This window comes from Nothoprocta perdicaria, unplaced genomic scaffold (genome assembly GCF_003342845.1).
Source record: "Nothoprocta perdicaria isolate Ctin4 unplaced genomic scaffold, notPer1 scaffold_84, whole genome shotgun sequence".
In the NCBI taxonomy this organism is placed as follows: domain Eukaryota; kingdom Metazoa; phylum Chordata; class Aves; order Tinamiformes; family Tinamidae; genus Nothoprocta; species Nothoprocta perdicaria.
Genome location: NW_020456132.1, coordinates 2261312 through 2277801, shown reverse-complemented (window position 1 = coordinate 2277801; position 16490 = coordinate 2261312). Strand labels below are relative to the sequence as shown.

At 39.7% G+C, this 16490-nt stretch overlaps 1 protein-coding gene across 1 annotated transcript in view; it reads left to right on the top strand.

Annotated features, from left to right (window-relative positions):
• Positions 1-16490, top strand: part of ERC1 (ELKS/RAB6-interacting/CAST family member 1) — a 267410-nt gene that overhangs the window by 246793 nt on the left and 4127 nt on the right. Inside the window, exon 18 of the mRNA XM_026052172.1 lies at positions 8701-8889. Within this exon, the coding sequence (XP_025907957.1) occupies positions 8701-8889 (189 nt within the window). The remainder of the gene's footprint in view (positions 1-8700; positions 8890-16490) is intronic.

The window sequence follows — 16490 nt, the reverse complement described above, 5'->3', positions numbered from 1 at the left end:
TGCAGAACACTGCCCGTCCTATTGTCACACTTYTGCCCAGGTTGTCAGTGTTGTCACTTAGTACATTGGGACCTCATAGGCTTCTTTGTTTAAAAAAAAAAAATTGTTTTAARACAAATTCATTTTCAAGATGCTCTTTTAATTGTTAGGTCAAAAAGCACCAAGCTTTCATGCCTGACTTGTATTACAATATAATTTATTGGACAGAGTACTATACCATGATTCAGAAGATAAATTCTTTCCTGGCATTGTCTCTAACCACTCACTTGTTCTCTTTCTCTCGCTGTCTCAAATTCTCTATTTGTAAAATGAGCTGAGTTTTTTGTGAAGTATTACTGCTGCTTGGGAAGAGTTCTATAGGAGAGCTAAATAACATTATTAAAYAATATTTTAAAATAGTGTTGTTACAGTGATATGATGGTGATTGTAATGCCTCATTTTGAACTTGTTCCCAAAATTGTGCTAGATTTGTATTTGATTCAATGTATTAATAYGTCTTATTTTTCTTTCCAAGACCTTATCCTTTCCAAAAGAAGGAAAAAAAAACGTATTTAAAACATTTCAAGGAGCTGTCATTCTAGCATACTCAACAAAGCTCTTTAGACTCCTGCCTCTTCTTTTTCATTGTCATCTTTTGTCCTCCAAAGAATCCCTTCTTCCTCTTGAAGAATTTACAAATAAATAATATAGTGGAAATGTCTGTTTTAGTTCTTTCAATATGTGTAAAATCTCTGTGAAAGAAATGTCTCTTCAACTTGCCTTAAAGCTGTAGCATATCCAGAATTTGAAAGCAGCTAGATGAAATAATTGTRCTTTTTTTAAACAGTACTTGTTTAAAGGCCTGTTTAGAAAGGCCCAACAGGCCTGGCTGAGGGATAAGATGCCAGATTTGTTTTGTCAGTACTGATGACAGTCAAGACTCCCCACCCTCCCCTTTGCAGATGAACAAAACTTGTAGTAAGATCCGTAATGCGACGCATTCACATGTGCTGATATACAGTAACTAAGTAATTGTGACAGGGACAGCACTTTGAATGCAGTTGTCCTGTTAATCCCATGACCTCCTCTCCTTGCCCTTTCCTGGAACCTTGCTTATCTGGGCCCCAGATCAGCAATATATGCTTCTGATAGATGTGCCTTTAAGCTCAGGTGTGGAGACACAAAGAAAGTGTATGGTGTGATAATGACTGCTCTCTAGAAGTATASAGCTAGAGAAAGATGCATCCTATTCAAAATCCTGGGGTACTAGCATACAATTATCTGCTCTTTTCAAGATTTTTCCAGGTTTCCCTTTCTTCAGAGCACAGCCTTTTCTCCCTGACCGTAATACCCCTGAATAATGGAAAGCGTTTCCTAGGTAGTGACTTCCTTGCTTTACTGTAAGTAACCATCTCATGATGATGAAGTGACCGACTTATCTCATGCTGTAATCAAATAAGATCATGTTTAACATTCATCTTCCTGATTGAGACAGCTCCTTCACACCTTCTGTATACCCACTGACATGTTATCCTGTATCCAGAAGTAAAAACTATTGCTGGACTGCCATCCTAGAGAAGCCCATCCATAAAATATTGCTAACTTCTGCTCCCAATCATTTCCTTGTTCCTGAGAACAATGCTTTTGYTGGCTTGTTTTTTTTAACTCGACTATTGAGTTAAAACTAATGATTATTTTATGTTTAAAAGAAATATTCTTTATTCAAGAATGTTTTATCTACCAGCACAAAAGAGCTGATCTCGATATATCGTTAGTCTTCATTCTGATCCCAGGATGATAAGACTGAGATTTCCAGATGGAATTCTGTAATCTTCACTTCTGGGATGAATTAAGTGATCACAAGAGGTGTAACTGGATTGTATCACTGTCTTCCTCTCATTCTTATAGATCAAAGAGGAACAGAAATAGATACTTATATTTTAAAATATTCAAAACAGATGGTTGGTTTCTTTTTGTAAAGGTTTGGACTTTTCAGCAAAACAATTGCAAAAAGGCCATCATTCCTTTCTAGCAAATGCGATTATTTCAGGTCTGTGTCTTATTTTCTTCACTGATTTACAGCTAACTATGTTCTTTTTCCACTAGTTGCTTGGTCTTTGTAGCAACTAGAAATTCTACATTCGGACATTTTTATTTGTACCTGGCTGCCTCCATGAAAGGGGTCACGTATAGATTGTGTCTGTACTACCTTGCAACTGCTCTGCCGTTGAAGTCTCTTGTAGCCATCATCCACCTGCCAATGCAGCCTTGGAGAGTGAGAAGTTTCTGTGAACTCCTCTTCACCAAACAGTGTTGGCAGCATAAAGTAGAGTGGATTTGAACTCTGATACACAAGAATAAAATCAGACTGAGAATGCCTTGCTGCAGCCAGGCTGGTTGATGTCATTGCAAGTACCTTCTCACTGTTAGGAGAGGAAATTGCTCAGGAAGTTGTGGGGGGATGAACAGTATTAGAGCAGAGAAAGAAACAAACCCAAACCTGCTTTCCAATGCATTAACTATGAAAATAATTTTGAGAGAAATATGACTAAAATAAAAAGTGATAAGGGCATGTAGCCAATCCAGACGCTGTATTTTCCTGGCTGGTGAAGTTTATAATTGCTGAAAGGTGCCAGAATTTATAGTTCCAGCTCATATTAYGCTCACCACAGGCAATCCAGCTACATCTGTTTGTTTAATGCAATGCATAGATGAGAAATGTTATTTATATGTATATAAATACATATATTTGTTCATGGGATTAGAATTTGAATGTAGAGCAAACAACACTGGAATTGCTAGAGGCGGATGAGCCAGATATCCTGCAACTTCACGTGACTTTGCTTCCAAAGTGTCATGTGGACAGTGAGAGAGACACTGTGAGGAGCTCAGGTCAGAGAGGGACCASGCAAAGATTTGTATCACGTGTGGACAGGGAGCTTGCAGCTCCTCTGACTGGTAGAGCACTTAAGAAATCCTTTCTGTTTTCCCTTAGCTACATAACAGACAGTAGGGAGACTAAAAATGCAGTCACTGATATGTTTTCACATGGGCAGATGGTCTCGCTGTGCGGGACACGAGTCTTGGGCTTTCAAACCAAAGCATATTAAGCCACTGGTTCTTTTCCTCCCCCATAATAGGCAGATGTGAAAAGGAGAATACAGAACAGCAAGGAAGAAGTGTACTGCCTTGTTCACTCTTTTTTAAAGCAGTGGTAGCAAGTTTGAATGGATTAATCGGGTTGGTATTTTCACTTATTCTCAAATTACTATGTTCTTTTTCATTAAAAAAAAAAAAAAAAGCCACATCAGTTCTGTGCAATCAAAACTTCCATTTGATTAATTATACCTACAAAAGTTCAATAAGTATAATGCTATTTAAATCTGTAGCTTCCATGTAAAATCTGAAAACACTTGTTTTCATTTGCTGGAAGAATGCATTTTTTCCTTGCTGATTTTCTAATTCTCTGTTTCTCCTAAGTTTGAATACCCAGTTTCACAGCTTTGTATAATTGAATTTATCAATGAATTTTTTAACTTGATAACTGTCATAACTTATGGTAAAGATATTCCCAGTTGAAGGAGATTTTACCACACTTAGCAGCAGTGTAAAATTTCAGTATCTCTGTATATTTTACCCAACTTTGTAAGATTCAGGCAATGTTCCCTGCATGTAGACAACCTCTTCAGCTCTGTAGCATTCCCCAATGTTTCAGGCAGTTCCAGCAACCCATTGCAATTCTTGGGTTGTCACCTCCATTATAGAGAAGTGATTTTATTTGAATGGAGGGAACTAATGAAAAAACTACTTTCCCTGTTTTGTGTTTTCTCTGTTTTTTTCTTCTAGTCTGGATTTCTCCCAAGGTGAAGAGGGTGAACTCTGGAAATCATTAATCCATGGGATTTGTTCATGGTGTATAAAAATTTCAAAAGGAATTTGCTTTATAAAAATGATTTCCTAATTGATTTTGTCAGGAATGAACTGAGAAAGAGACAGTTCTGTCAAAATAGCCACAATCTCTTTCAACTCCTCACGCATGTTGTTTTGTTTCGCGAGGAGAAAATGATGAAGGGTAGACTTAAATCCATTTTTGTCTTTAAAACAAATCTAAAGAAAACTGAGCCTGTCCTTGGGCTTCTCTCTTGTGATTTTCTGAAGAAACCGAGTATCTCTGTGCAGCACTGAACTGAGCTGAACTGAACTGGGGTCAGGCAATGTCTTTTGAGAACTTTCTTCTGTTTCCATTTAAAATAATGAAGGGAAGACATTGCTGATAAATTGTGCTGAATTTGGGAAAGCTTTGCACTTTCTAAGCCAAATTCATGCCTCATAAAATTCCACTGTATTCAATGAATACATGTTGTTTGTACTTGAACCCTTGCATTTGTTGCCAAACAAACACAAATGGCCAGAGAGAAGGTGTAATTCAGTTTCCCATGCAAATACTTCCAGACTATATCATTCTGTTTCTTAGCTCTTTTCTGTGACTTAGAATATGGGAAATTTTGCAMCATAGGCAAAATTTTCTTTTCTCATAATATCTATAATAAAAACAAGAGATGGGGGAATTGTCTTTTTTTTTTTTTCCTCTCTGTGTTTCTTTTCAACATCTGAGAAGCCCGTGTCATCCATCTTGACTTTTCAGATCCTTCCTGGAATAATTTGGTGATAACAAGTATCCATATTTTCCCAGACYTTCAGCCCATCTTGGGCAATGGTAGGTTGGGAAACAAGCTTTTCGGGTAGCAAATTAGCATTTGTATGCAGCAATGTTTGAAAACTGGAACTGAAAATTATTTTGCATCCTCACATGAGTGTGAGGATGTGATTGACAAGTGGTAAAGGGCTAGCTCAGTTTAACTGGATTGTTTTCAAAATGTATTCACATTATCCAGGAGGAACTGAAGTTTGAGAGACTTTGTTTGTTTGGAGTTTTTTGACTTTACAGAATACACACAAGATACATGCAAACAAGATAATAGGAGAGTACAGGAATAGTCCTGCCGGTGCCAAGCCAAAAAGAAACTATTTTCTCCTCTTTTTTTTTTTTTTTTTTCGTTATTCTTACCTAGAAGAAGACTCTACATGGGCTTGTAAGAAAGATCCATTTTGCCTTTGATCCATATGCGTGATTCTGACCAGGGAGGCAAGTTTTATAATACGATAATAGAGAATTTTTTTTATTATATAACCTGATGTAGCTGGGAAAAAAAAAAAAAAAGACAAACTTTTAGACTTGCCTACAAGCCCCAAAATTTCTTCTCTTCCGAAAGGGAAGCTGCAGATTTATAGCTAGGGAGAAATTTAGAACATTTTCTCTGAAATAGCTGAATAATGTTAGTTACATAGTTCTGAGAAAGAAAAGCATGGTGGCTGATTTCACAGAAGGGGGATGTTAGAGGGGATAAGGTGACTGAGTCATTAGCCCTTCTGCATGGAGAACCAATAATTTAGAGCAGGGGCTTGTGGTGACTCCTATTGCATGTTGATTAAAACCATACTGTGCCCTGCAGACATTTATGGATAGTCAATATTGCATTTGTGTCAGTTGAGTGCTGTTGCAATCATACCGACCATTTGCTGGTTTTCTTCTTCATATAACCACCTACGTGTTTTAGCATATTTACATTAGACACCATTCAGACAAACTTTCAGACACCACAGTCTCCGTATCTGAGGTGTATTCGTCTCTCGCCGTAAAAGTGACCAAACATTTATATAAGTCTCTCCAACCACACTCAGCACAAGTACCTTTTCTTATCTATGTTGAACATATTTGCGTTTGAATGCAGACTTCTATCATTAAACAAATTATAAATACAGTTATTCATATTTAAGCTGGCTATTTTACAGCAGCAGCGGGAGTGCAGTTGAAGAAGCAGCAATAATTTCATTTTAGAGCTTATTTTTGCCCCCGATAGCTTGCAAAGCTTCAGTTAGAATCACATTTCTCACACTCAAAGTAAAAACTTTCTGTGAAAGCTCAAAAAGCTTGCTGTGTCTGAGTGGAATTGGTTTTGAAACCCATTCCCCAGTGTCTTTATCAGTTGATGGAAAGGGTTTGTTTTCATACTGGAGTTCCATCAAGCATGTCGTGTTTCTCCTTCACCGCTATAGCACTTGCTGCGTCCAGTGAAATCCATTTCCAGGCCTAACTGGCCATTACCATGACCCTGAGCTTGCGGATACATTACACAGACTTCATTCTGTGCATTGATGAGGATGCTCTCAGCACATCRGTGCCATGAATGAAGACTGGCTGAAGATAATCCCGCGCTTGGAGGGAAGCCTGGTCYGCCCCTGTGTTCCTAGAAAGCTCGGCAGCCCGGAGCTGATCCCGACAACACGATCTGCTTTGTGGCTCCAGCGCCGCGTTGCCAAATTTGCCCTGAGCAAATGCTCTTGCACCCCCTCGAGATAAGGCAGCAGCAGCTCGGCTGCGTGGGAAGCGCGGCCCCTTCTGCTAAACGGCTCRTGCAAATCCGATATGGCGGGAAAGCAGCTCTGAGGGCACTTCCCAAACGACTGGTGGGGTTTAATGGATCCCCAGCGAGAGGCACGATTGCCCTCTGAACAGGCTTGGGAGCGCTGCAAGCCCCGAGCTTTCACACGCCTCCTTTGGCTTATGGCCAGGGAGGAGAACAGGCTTCCCGAGGTAAGGGGGAAGGCTACGGGCAGAGGGAATGTGTCCCCGAGTCATCAGACCCTGCCATAACTTCTGCTCCATAGTTCTGGGGTTTGTTCTGTATCAGAGAGGGAGTGCCACTGCAATGGGGAGCTGGCAAGGCTGGCGCCTCAGATTCCTTACCCGCTGAAATCTGCACGTCTGACATACTCAGTAGACTCCATTATCTGAAAGAGAATGCAGGACAGCTGCTGCAGTGTTTGCTTAGCTAATTATTAGACATTTGCTGCCTAATTTTTACACGTATATTAAATATTGCTTTTTCAGGGCAAGAAAACAATCTGTTGTTTTCCAGTCTGCGGGCACGAGTAGTAGTCAGGTAGAAAAGTGACATCTTTTCTACCTGTCTTTTCTAGGAAATTAGAAGCTCTGTGGTTTGGTTCACTCATACAGTACATTTTTGGATCTCAAGAGATGTGACCCAAAAAACAGAGACAGGGGCAGGCAGTGCCTGCTCACCAAACAGCCACGTTGATGTATTTGGTTGAAGACAGCCATGCTTGGTGGTGAAGGGGAGACAGGAGTAACCATTTTGATGCTATTGAAACTAACCCTTCTTACTCTCCTGTACAAGAGAGCGCTCTGGCATGCTGCGGTCTGCACTCTTGCTGTATCAAACTATGTTTTCGTATGTGTTGACATCTTCCAACAAATGTTGGCCCAGTGTTGCGCGTAGCACAAGGGTTTAAAACAGAGCCCAGGAGCTGCCCCTCTCCGCCAGCGTCTCGTCTCTCCCCTGTTCCCGGTGGCCCTGTCACCAGGGCTTTGCTCAGCTGCTGCCAACCTGATGTTGCCGTGTGAGCTCCTGAGCGCAGCCAGCTCCCTGGATGCCGAGGAGCTTGGCATCCGTTAGCTGCTTAGCCGCCGCTTCCCGGTCCTCTCGCCCTGTGGAAGTTAATCCGTGTAGAACAGCRCTAAAAACAAAGCGAGTGAGCCCTGACAGCCCTGTTAGGCCGCGCTGGAGCCAGAGGCTATGCTGGAAGCCAAGCCCGCGCCCTGTGTCTGTTGACTCGGGGATTATCTCTGTCCTCGTTCATTAGCGGGGCAGCGGGGCGCTGCTGAACGGGCCTCGCGGGCCCGGCAGCAGGTGCCGGCGCTGGCGGGAGCGCGGGCGCTGCCGGTGCCGCCCGGCCTCGGCGCCGCCTCCCACGGCTCCCCGCTTCGCCTCAGCCACGAGCTCCAGAGCCACCTACGCTGCGGCTTGAATGCGCGCCGTGAGCTCCTAGCACGCAGTGCTCCTTCTTGTGGGGTGTAGTGAGAGACTCCGAGTCTGTGTGTGTGTGCTCGAGCTCCACTTTTCAGTAAAACAAGTGGAAAATTGACTCTTCAGACGCTTTTTGTAGGAACTGGATGGTTCCAGGGTTTGGAATGAGGAGCCTGGATGAGATTCAGATTAGGCAGAATGTAATGGAAGAGATTAGTTCTTAGAATTCCTTGGTTTTATTTATTAGTCTTATATGGAATCTGACCTGCATAATAAATAGAAATCTTTGCCTTTTCAGCACTATTATAGACTTTTTGATTCAAGTATGTCTTTGTCTCATCTCTACATTAGAGCTATGGTCAGTTTAGAAACCCGCTTCTTGACATCATTAGCAATTACTATTTTCAGAACCTGTTTAGTGCATGCGTATGTTACTATTAAACGTTCGCAAAACAAGGTACATTTGGCACTGCTCGTCTTGTTGTAAACAGATTTTTCCTCAGAAGATTTTGTATTCATTAAAGCAAGGAGTTAGCACTGAAGCACTGCTGAGCAATCAAGAGATAATCAATTTAATTTAAACCATTTATATTTATATCCTTTTTTATGTTAAGGAGCCAGCTATCCTCATCACATCCCCTCCCCCTTGTGTGTTTGGTTTCCTTCTGCATCAATACTGGATGGTTGTTGGGTGAAAGAAGTGCCATGGGGCAGGAATATTGTCTCTTCAGGTTTCTTCCAGTGGAAAGATTGTAAATTAGTAGTTGATTTCTGCATTCCCCGTTGCTTGGGTCTCAGGCTGTTCCTCACTATTCCTGTCCTCTTATTCCAGATAATTCAGCCCCTCCTAGAACTTGATCAGAACCGCAGCAAGTTGAAGTTGTACATTGGACATCTGACAGCCCTCTGCCATGACCGTGACCCCCTGATTCTGCGTGGACTCACCCCGCCTGCTTCCTACCACCTGGACGATGACCGGGCAGCTTGGGAGAAAGAGCTGCAGAAGATGACCCAGGAGCAGGTGAGTTTGTGGCCTGAAGCTCTGAATGAAAACCAGAAGCACTGACAGAGATCTTACTGATGTGCAGTGCTGTGAAATCATTCCSTAAGTAGTGAATACAGGTAGCAAARGTCCATTCTTAAAAGTGATGGAAGGATGCAATTCCTTCTGGAATCATTGCCAGTTAGCATTTATTATGACGTTTTATCTGTTTTGCAGTGCTTGAGGGCATGCATCTGCACACTCATTGGGACTCTAAATGCAACATACCATCTTTTCCATATTTTGTCTGGTAACAGATTTTAGCTGCTTAATGTAAGCATTAGATATAGTCAGTAGAGATCTTAAATCTTTCATTCATGATTAATGACAGTAGTTACTTAAATGATAGTTGGTGCATTTTTATGAATCAGATACTTTGTGTAGAATCTTCTCATCTTTGTAACATATGGTCTGATATATATAATATATGTATTTTTTGTGTTTGTTGCTGTCTGCTGTGCGTGTTGCTGTGTGTGTTTTGCTTGCACCTAAGCTGAGATTTAGACTCACTGTGCTACATACCCCATCCACACATGTGCRTACCCATGCACTCACATCTGTCTTTTAAGGGAGAGTTCCAGAGTGTKAACTGTGTATTTCCAGGAGTTTCAGAGCACAGATCTAAGAGGAATAGCTCAGTAATTGCATGTCCAGTTAAGTCTCTATGGAGACTGTAAGACTAGTTATAATTCAGCTGCTGAAATAATCTTCCTTTCTCCCAAGTCTGACGATGTCATGCCTTCCTTAATCCCTTCAATGACAGGTTTTATCTGCTCTTTTCTTACTGTAATTCATGATTCCTCACAAMCCCTTTTTCTCACTCCCTGCCATTTGTCTCTACAACTCCTTAATTTATAGTTTTGCTGCTATAGTATAGAATGCTTAAACTTTTTTAGCTAAGCTAATCTAAGGAATTTATACCAGAATTAAATTTGACTAATTTTGTCTTTTTGACCTTTTGGATTATAATGCCAATTCTTTCACTAAATTATTCACTTGCATATGTATATATAGAACTGTATCGAGTATGTACTCACACTAAGACCTATGTAGTTAAAATGGTTTTGTGGGTCAATGAACACTATCTTGATTCTAGCCTGAATGCTTCATCTCTGGTTTTCTTCTTTTGTGACGTTTTTGCTCATTTCCTTGCACTTTCAGCTCAGTGTTGCATTGTGATCCAGAAATTTGAGGCAGCAGCTCGGAAGCCAAATTACAGGCAGCTAACAGAAGCAAGTCCAACAATTCTGAAGGAAGAGCAGACCTCTAAAGATAAATATGTCTGCAACAGGACTTAGGTGGTACAGGGCAGTTGGTCTCTGYCTTTGTACCTGCCTTCTCCCTACTCTTGTTTGAACATCTGTGGGCKGTGTGGCTCGTGCTGCACCTACATTTGTCTCCACAGAGGTTCTTTTTTCTGCCTGTCATCCCCTCTGCCCAGCAAGTCAGTGTCYTGTGCTCACTGAGAGAGGCTGTAGTCACTGATCCAGGATTAGAAGATTTTCAGTATCATACTGGTCATCCTCATACAGTGCGGAGGCAGAGCTCCTACACTGGATATTAAAATAGGAAGCTTGCCATGTAGAACCACTTAGGCTTTCAGACGGGGCTGAAGTACTGCGTGCCAAAACCTCTGGTGTGTATAGGAGGAATCTCTGAAAGGAGAAGTAAAGCAAAGACTGAACATCCCTAAAATAGACAGACTAGTCTTATTATACCTGGGATGATCTTTGAATATATTCAGGGTCTATGGGCATAGGTGGAATCTTTTATTAGATCAAGAGATGTAGGTAAAGAAAACAGAAAAGATTTTCTTTGGCAAATAGGCCTCCTAAATAGATAGTACGCCCAAAATATCATCTGTTTTTTTGTTTTTCCACATGTGTACTGCCCTAAGAAAATAAAATACTTTTCTTTAAAATTTTGCCAGTGCATTAGCAGCATTTGTTTGTTGCATGGCAAAGGAATACAGTGCAAATTGTCATGGAAAGAATTATCTAAGTTGTCTTGGAGTTGAGGAAGAAATATATTTTTCCATCCTCTCACATTGCTGTCTTAATTCTGCTGCCTCCCGACGTTGTTTAAAATTACTACTCCGCTTGTGGTTCCTATGTATAACTAACTAACCATCTAAGTAGTTTCCCCACACTCGCTCCAGACCTTATTTGATGAACGGAAGTTGAAATTATGACTAATGATACATTTTGATTTACAAAACACTTCATTTGTTTAGGTCCCAGAGCTTTCCCCTTTCTAATTGTGTTTAAAATATTCCCATGGGAGGGGAGAGGGGTTAGATCTCCAGATTCACAGCAGCCCATGGTAGAATACCTACCTTGTGCAACGTTGGAATTTTAATGAGTTTTGTAAATTAGTTCAAATCCAGTGCATTAAATTCACTCCTGTCCCTCCTAATATGATCTTCTGTAGAGAATGCTTCTGCAGCCTCAGTGGGAAAAAATTAATCCTCTTGAATGTTAAGTAGTGCTGAAGTGATTAGGGAGGGTACATTAAATTGAAAATTAGGAGTGGTGCAAACGTGTCCACTTCTCACCAGCAAGTTGGGGTTTTTTTTATTAATAAATAGTTGAGAATTATGTTTTCCTATGGCTGCTTTTAGAGGTGTGATTTCCCATTGCAGCAGCTCTTATTGGCAAAGGTGGGTCCTGCTGTGTTTCATCATAACCAATGCTCTGTAGGTCTTTCATATTTGCTGGGGGAGGCTCAGCTAGGAGTTTTCTGTGGCTTCTTCTGATAGGTAAAATGAGTGTGTGAAGTAGATGTGAGCTCTTCACTCTTCCAGCACATCACCACAGYGATCCATGGAATCTCATATACGAGTAGCTGTTGGAATAGTGTCTGCCAGCATCAACACCATGGTTCTATGGGGAATTTGTTGCCACATAAATAATTTTGTGGACTCAAAGTTTGATTGATAATTGGTACCTTTCAGGTATAATATTTTCTTTATGCTACCATTGGAATTCAACTGTGTTCCTTAGTGACTTCAGTTGATCTTAAACAGAATGTGCGGCCAAAATGCTGTGTGATTCTTTGAATTAACTTTTTTGGCTTTTTATCAAACATATTTTCTAAAACTGAGTTACTGTACTGAAATTTCAGGCCATTCTGTTAGAAAGGCCTGAAGCCAGTACTTTATGAATACATTGCATCTCCCAAACCAGTCTAAACGGGCTATACTAGGCCACGTTGCGGACACTAAGGAATCTCATGCTCAGGAACCATGTTATTAAGATAGGCATCTGATGGAAAATATTCCTTTGAGTCAGTTCTGAGCCAGTGTCTCCAAATGCACAGTTTCTGGATCTGGCCTCTTTTGACCAGTTCACGTCCTGTTCCTCTTTTTTCTGAAAAAATTGAAGTTACCAGAAAGGAAGGAGAGTGCTCCAAGTCTTGACACGGGGGAATAAACATTCCTTTCATTCATTATAAATAATTGTGTTATCCTAGCAATTTCTATTAAATACGATATTTTCTTTCACGTTGTCCTGAACGTATCATTATGTTAATATTGTTGGGCCCTGTAGCGCTACTACTGCATTTCACATTTCAGGTGGCTGCCCTTAAGTTAGAGCTGTTATTCCGTATGAAGGGCAATAGCATTAAGAACATAATGAWCTAGTCCCTATTTTACTTATAGGTCAGTTTTTGTTTTTCTCTTATTGTCACAAAGGAAAAAAACATAGAGAAGAAAAAGGACCAAAACCAACATTTAAATGTTGCCACTGATGTGCTATAGTGTGGTTGGAAGGCAGGAGTCTAAGAAAGTTTAGAGACAAGGGACCTAATAGATTAATAGCAAATAACAATATACCATATACAGTATACAATCTTAATCTCACTATCAGTAAATCTTATTATAACAGTATCCATTGTTAAACTTTCCTCAGGAAAAGATGCCAGACCACATATATTTAGCTTTAAAATACAATTTTAAAATTACATATGTCCCTCATGAATTTGGAGGCATTAAACATGCTGTACAACCACTTGATAAGCAGGATGAATTTAACTCTAAATTATAAAAAGCTATTTTATGAACTTCCACTATGCTTTCTTGTTCATATTTCTCTTGTGTTCTTGTTTCTGTATCATTTATGACAAGTTATTCAACTTAATTACTCTATTATGTTTTGTGTTTGTCCATTCCTAATTATTCTCTTGCCCTGCCTGACTGTTCTGACCTCTTCTCTATTAACTTGTTGTCCTCCACACCTGATTTATGTCATTTGCTTTTAATTTATAGTCTTTGGGGAACGTATAATGTATTTTTAAGTCAAGCAGCCTGCTTCTGGACTCCATTAGAAATTGCAAGTAGTAATTGCAATTTACATACCTCTTTGTATACAGATCAGTGGGGAAGATAATGGATACAGGAACTCTCCAAAATGTGTACATTTTGTATTTTCCTATTAATTAACATTATAGATGAGGAGGAGAACCAGAGATCAGGATAGTTCTTAAATATGAATAGAAATCATAATCACTGGCTGTGAATTGACTTGACTCTACCAGAGCATCATCCTTTCCTGTCTGTCCATGAATTACTATTATTAATTTTAATTAGAGTATACACTATCAATTGGTAACATTAATTATGAGTAACTTGAAAGGACAACTATGAGAAGAAAAGCGGTGTTTTCAGGATATTGTTGCGTGTCAGTGGCGTGCCTCACATTTGCCATGGCATCATTCCAAAAAGCTCCTATTATAGTACCTAGTAATTTCATTTAAGTAATTCCTGTGTTGTTCTTTCTCACAYGTTTTACCCTTTGCAGATACAAAATACTGAAACTGAAATTAGTGTATTTAGTTGCTTAACTTCTTTTCTCACATTCCCCTCACCATGCAGAATTCCAAGTGTTTAGAGATTAGGATGGTGAGTTCGATCATATTATGTATGCTTAGKTCAAAGGGGAGGTGTCCTAAGCAGATAACCCTGTGATGCAGGCAATGATTATATAATTTATACTGCATATTGCACTGAATAATACTTCACTGAACTTGATAACAGCATTTATTTTCAGTGCATAATGTGCACATTGATTCACACAGACACAAAATTGCCCTCTGACTGTGAAATGAGTGCTGCTGTGACAGAAAGTGGCAATATTCCTTGCAAGTGGAAGGTTCACAGACTTTCTTAATTAAGTGCAAAATGTGACTTATAGGTACTTACTTTATTCCTTCTTCCCCATCTTGCCTTTTTGCAGTTTGTTTGTAGTTTGTTCTTTGCAGTTTGCAAAGAAATAATAATATTCCTGCTACTTCTAGGATTTAGAGATGCTCAGAAATGCAGACTAAATCTCATCTACAAAAATATTTAAAATATATTTGACAGTAGCATTCTGCAATTTTTTGGTGATGTATTTCTTGAAAACAGTTGTGAATTCTGTTTAAGTGTGGTAAATAATTTTGGCCAAAAAAAAACACTTTTTAAAAATTTATGTTATTTTAAAACAAGTTAAAAAGATCATTTTGAAATTTTATTTTGTTTGTTAAATAAAAGTGTTTTAGATATTTTTAAAGAGCTAAAAGGAAAAACAATCCAGATATAACAAAAATATTTAAGGGGTTATTTGAAATTCTTTTTACATTAAAAAATAAAAAATAAAGTTTGGCATTTCCATATCCCTGTCCCCTCTTTTTTTCTGGCATTATTATAGGTTTAATAAAGTTGAGGGAAAAAAAGGATTGTATGGAATTGGCTGTTATTACTTCATACATACCTATTTACACAAGCTGGTTTGGGGAGATGGAAAAGCTGTTGACATTTTGCCTGAAATACAGTTTCATTTGATTTATACATATTTGGGGTTTTTTAAAAAAAAAAAAGAAAAGAAAAAGAAAGAAAAAGGCAATATCAAATGAGTGGAATTTCTTTTTGTCACTTATTTCTGTGATTTTAAGCTCCACATAAATTTTTAAGACTAACCATAGTTTGACCTTGAAATAGCCAAACTTTGGCAGGAGCCAAGTTCCAGGTTCCCATATTGTGGTCTTACAGAAATCCTGTAGAAAACTTTTTTTTCTCTTTTATAATTACTCCACATTCTACTTCTCTGTATTCCATATAGAGTTTTGCTGTCCATAGCCTCAAACTCTTCTGCATGAAATATAACTTTATTTCTTTTTTTTTTTAATATAATCACTATTTTCTCTGAATTGTTGGTAGAGGAAAGTAACCCTTTGAGGAGGGCGTTTTCTTCATATGAGTAAATTTAAAAGGTTCTTAGCTTAAGTTGCTGATGAGTTATGGGATAAGCGAATCTCACAGTCTACAGATCAGCACCTCAATTCATCTAATGAATGTMAGGAATACGAGGCTATGATTTTATACCTTCGTTTTCCCTCTGACTGTCCATCAGTCTTTCAGTCTTTAAATAGCCCCTGAAATACCTTGGACCYGAAAAGGACAATGCAAGCAGAATTCACAGGGATTTCTTTTTTTCCCCTAATGCACTGAAGCTATAAATGGCAAGGTATGCTTATTAGCACTTGTTCTAAATCCAGGAAGGCAGCAGCGGTGCAAACTGTCTGAACCTGTTGCTGATAGTCTGGAAGCCCATATTCCCCTGRGACACCCAGGTACTGCTTGCTCTTCTGTCTGCAGATAAAGTGTAAATACTGTGAAGCTGCTTCGGGAGGCCTTTCTATCCCTGTCTTTCTGAGTTGCCTGTTTACACTWGTCATCAGCTGGACTTATATCCTTGGCTTGATCTTCTCCTTTCTCGTGGCAGTGATTTCTCATTTTCATGAGGGCAGTGTATCCTGGACTGCAATAGCCAACAAAATGACTGAGTCTTAAGAGTAGCTTCTCAGGGCCAAGGGATGATAACACCACTTCCACTTGCATTCACAACAAGAAGATCTTGGAAACCAAGAGCAAAATTGTTGATAATTTTAGGAAAGTTCCCTAACATTTGAGGCTGCAAACCTCTAGGTGAATCTAATCATACCGTGGAGAACTGAGTGTTCCCCATGAAGAAGCTTGTCTGATTGAGAAGTGACATAACCTGGTCTAACCATTCYTAAAATGAACAATATAAATGGAGATTATATGGATGATATAGAAATGCTGCAACCAGCCACGGAGTTAATTGCTCTGTCTGTGTTTAAGTGAGAAGTGTGTTAAGTGAGTTAATTACTCTGGCTGTATTTAAGTTACAGAACGAGGTGTTCTGGAGCTGCCCACCTCGGTGCTCCTTTCTTCAGCGCTGTCTCCTCCCAGGCACGTGCAGGCAGCGTGTGCTGATTTACGAAGCGGCACGGCTTGCCTTCAGCGTGCACCACGATCCCCTCCTGGRCTCCCGGTGCTCCAGAACTTCTGTCTTAGAAACAGTTTCTTCCTCTGGTTAAAGTTGTTGCTCTTGGTTGTGTTGTGATTTATTTCAGCTCCAGCATGGGCTCTTTCCAAGCAATCTTGGTGTTACATTTGCACATGTGATAAGCAAGAGGGCAAGAAGGGGCGGAATTCACAGATTCACAGAATATTTAAGGTTGGAAGGGACCTCTACAGATCATCTAGTCCAACCTTCCTGCTCAAGCAGGCACACCTA